The sequence below is a fragment of the Chanos chanos genome, chromosome 14 (assembly GCF_902362185.1).
Source record: "Chanos chanos chromosome 14, fChaCha1.1, whole genome shotgun sequence".
Lineage (NCBI taxonomy): Eukaryota > Metazoa > Chordata > Actinopteri > Gonorynchiformes > Chanidae > Chanos > Chanos chanos.
Window position 1 is genome coordinate 20,104,117 of NC_044508.1, and position 2,681 is coordinate 20,106,797.

At 46.6% G+C, this 2,681-nt stretch overlaps 1 protein-coding gene across 3 annotated transcripts in view; it reads left to right on the plus strand.

The window, feature by feature from the left end:
• The first annotated feature begins 1,117 nt into the window (after nucleotides 1-1,117).
• The window catches only part of pik3r3b (phosphoinositide-3-kinase, regulatory subunit 3b (gamma)), a 135,081-nt gene continuing 133,517 nt past the window's right edge, over nucleotides 1,118-2,681 (plus strand). Inside the window, exon 1 of one of the 3 annotated variants that reach the window (XM_030791386.1) lies at nucleotides 1,118-1,460. In XM_030791386.1, the coding sequence (XP_030647246.1) occupies nucleotides 1,118-1,460 (343 nt within the window). The remainder of the gene's footprint in view (nucleotides 1,461-2,681) is intronic. The other 2 variants (XM_030791388.1, XM_030791387.1) reach the window with 2 other exon arrangements.

The following is a 2,681-nucleotide window of genomic DNA, read 5'->3' on the forward strand; positions in this document are numbered from 1 at the left end:
GATACGATTAAAACCTTTCATACAAATCAAATTTCCTCCAGAATAAATCGGGATTGTGGGATTTTAGAATTCACGCGCTTCATTCGAACACGACCTTTTTGGCACGCGAGGAGAGGTAAGTTTAAGCTCGCATTTTGCGCTCAGTGGTGTGTATGACAGAGTGTAAGTCTATGCATGCTTAAGTTGGCTCACTCCCAGTCATGTACCCCTCAGTGATAGGCTACTAATGTGAAAACTTAGACACAACTGAGGTTTTGAAATGGAACATGTATTTTTAGAAATGCGTTTTGTATTCTTACTATGTCTTCTTCATCTTGAATTAAAATTGGGAATTCATGCTGATTTGATTATAACTGAGTTATTGCTCACAGAAATCATCAGTGGTCATTCTACTCTAATGTATTTATTTTGTGTACATAGCAGCAGTGATGGATTTGTTGATATCAATGAAGATAACAGACTAAAAAAAAAAAAAAAAAAACTTTTCAGGTGCCACTTTGCTCGTGCAGGTTTAAGAGAAGAGGACTAAAACTCCCACGCTCAGGAACAGATCAATAAAGGGGCGGAGGTGCCGGCGCTCGTCAGAGATCTCATCGGGAAGCGTATACTGATCGGGAAGCGTATACTGATTGGCTGGATGAGTGTATGTTGCCTTGCCATCTGTGGACCAGTGCCAACTCTGCAGCAGCTCCCATGCTCTGACTGCAAGTCACTCTGTCCCCGAAGCAGTGCCACCCCCCTCAGTGCCTCCCCCACTATCACTGTATTATCTCTCTTCTCACTGTCTGCCACCCAAACTTGATTCTCTGTTTCTGTGGACTACCGCTACCCCACTCTGCTTTACAGTCCGGTCGTATGGAATCGGGTATTACTGCAGGACTGAGTCAAGGACGCTGCAATAACAGTAATTCCCTCTCGGCGTGTGGTATGGTTTGGATGTCAGACGCCAGTAAAAACCTCTCCCCAATGTTGATCAGTTCTCAGGCTTTCACTCCAGGACTTATAGTACTGAAGGAATCGTAGAGGACACAGGAGGTGCTGCATTTTTTTTGAGTGAGAGAAGAGAAGTGGTCGAGAAGCCCTGTTTTCTGTCCAAAGCCCATGAGGCGCGTACGCCATGGGCTCTGAGAGTTTCCAGTACCGTGCTCTGTTTGAGTACAAACGCGAACGGGGCGACGATATCTCCCTCCAGCCTGGGGATGTTTTGACCGTCGGCAAGCTGTCTCTGCTCACACCAGAGTACCAAGACGGGGATGAGACCAGACCCAAAGGCTGGTTGCATGGCACCAACGAACGGACCAAGGAGAAGGGCGACTTCCCCGGGACGTTCGTGGAGTACGTTGGGGTGGTGCGGGCGGGGCTGCCCCCTGGGAAACCCTGGCCCAGACCTGTACCACCCACCCCTGGGGGGCCACAAACCCCAGCAGGGCCTCAACCGTCGGGGGCTTCAGCCTCGGGAGGTAAGTTCCCTGCCACGTGCTTCTCACGTGGAATTTGTCCGGAAGTTTGGGATTTTGTTACATCTGTTAAATATTATGTGTAAGATGTGTCAAAGGCAGAGCTTTCTGTGGTGTTGATCAGTCAAAGTGTGTGATAAGTGATGGTTTTTGGAAAAGTTTTCAGGGCAGTTGTGGTTGCATGAATGGGAGTGGATCCTCATCAAATCTGTCTGTCGTTTTGGAACAAAATGTTCTCATCGCTCACTCAAATGTTCCTGAATCTATTTTCTGTTATGCGCTGAACAGGACAGGATAACTGGATGTTCCCTAGTGGAATTTTAAACCCGGCATTTCTCTTTCCAGACTTTTTTTTTCTTAGAATAATGATGCACAGAATCACCAGATTATCAAAGAGACAATCCCAGGCCAACTTGCTGACAAAGTGGAAAAAATTGGATTTGTCTAAACTTCAGACTGTTTACTGGCATTGTTAGTTTGTGTACCAAGCAAAACATGACTTGTGCTGAGTTCAGTGTGTTTTGCTGTTTAACTCAGCAAATGTTCAGCAGAGAGAACAAGACAGAATGAGAACTCATATAAACAGAACTTCCAAACTTTATTCATTTATTTATTTATTTTACGAGTTTTTTGCCTCTGTTTAGGGGAGGGCCGCGTGGTTGTGTCTGTGTTTACGGGCGTTCATATGCTAACTGGGTCAGGCTGCCCACTCAGTCTGTCCCGAGCCTGCCGCTCTGTTTAATCATCTGGATTTTCGCGTACCCTTTACGGTTGAGAGCCTGGCTTGTTGTATACTATTTATGTTTTTGCTCCCTTTCTCCGACCTCTTTGTGGTTTGGGCCGGGCCTTTGTCTCAGCTAAGACACCCAGATGATGATAAACAGCTTGCTTGAGTCGGTCCTTCTCATCAGGGATTGCAGAGGCATGCTCCTGTGCTGAATTATTGATCGCTGGTGCACTGGAGGGGTGACATAGAACACTCAGCCCGTCCTTAACCTCACCGTGTGCTGAGAGTCCCACGCGCCTCACGCCAGTGCTTCTCTCACTGTGTTTATACGTGTTACAGTCATGGAGCAACAAGGTTTTACCACGACAGTGACGTCGGGAAGCTTCAGCTGAGAGAGTTTATTTGATAAGGTCTGAAAATCGATGCGTCCGCAGATCACTCTGCAGTCAATGGAAATGATTAGTCTACATAAGTTCGCTCAACAACATCCTATTGAA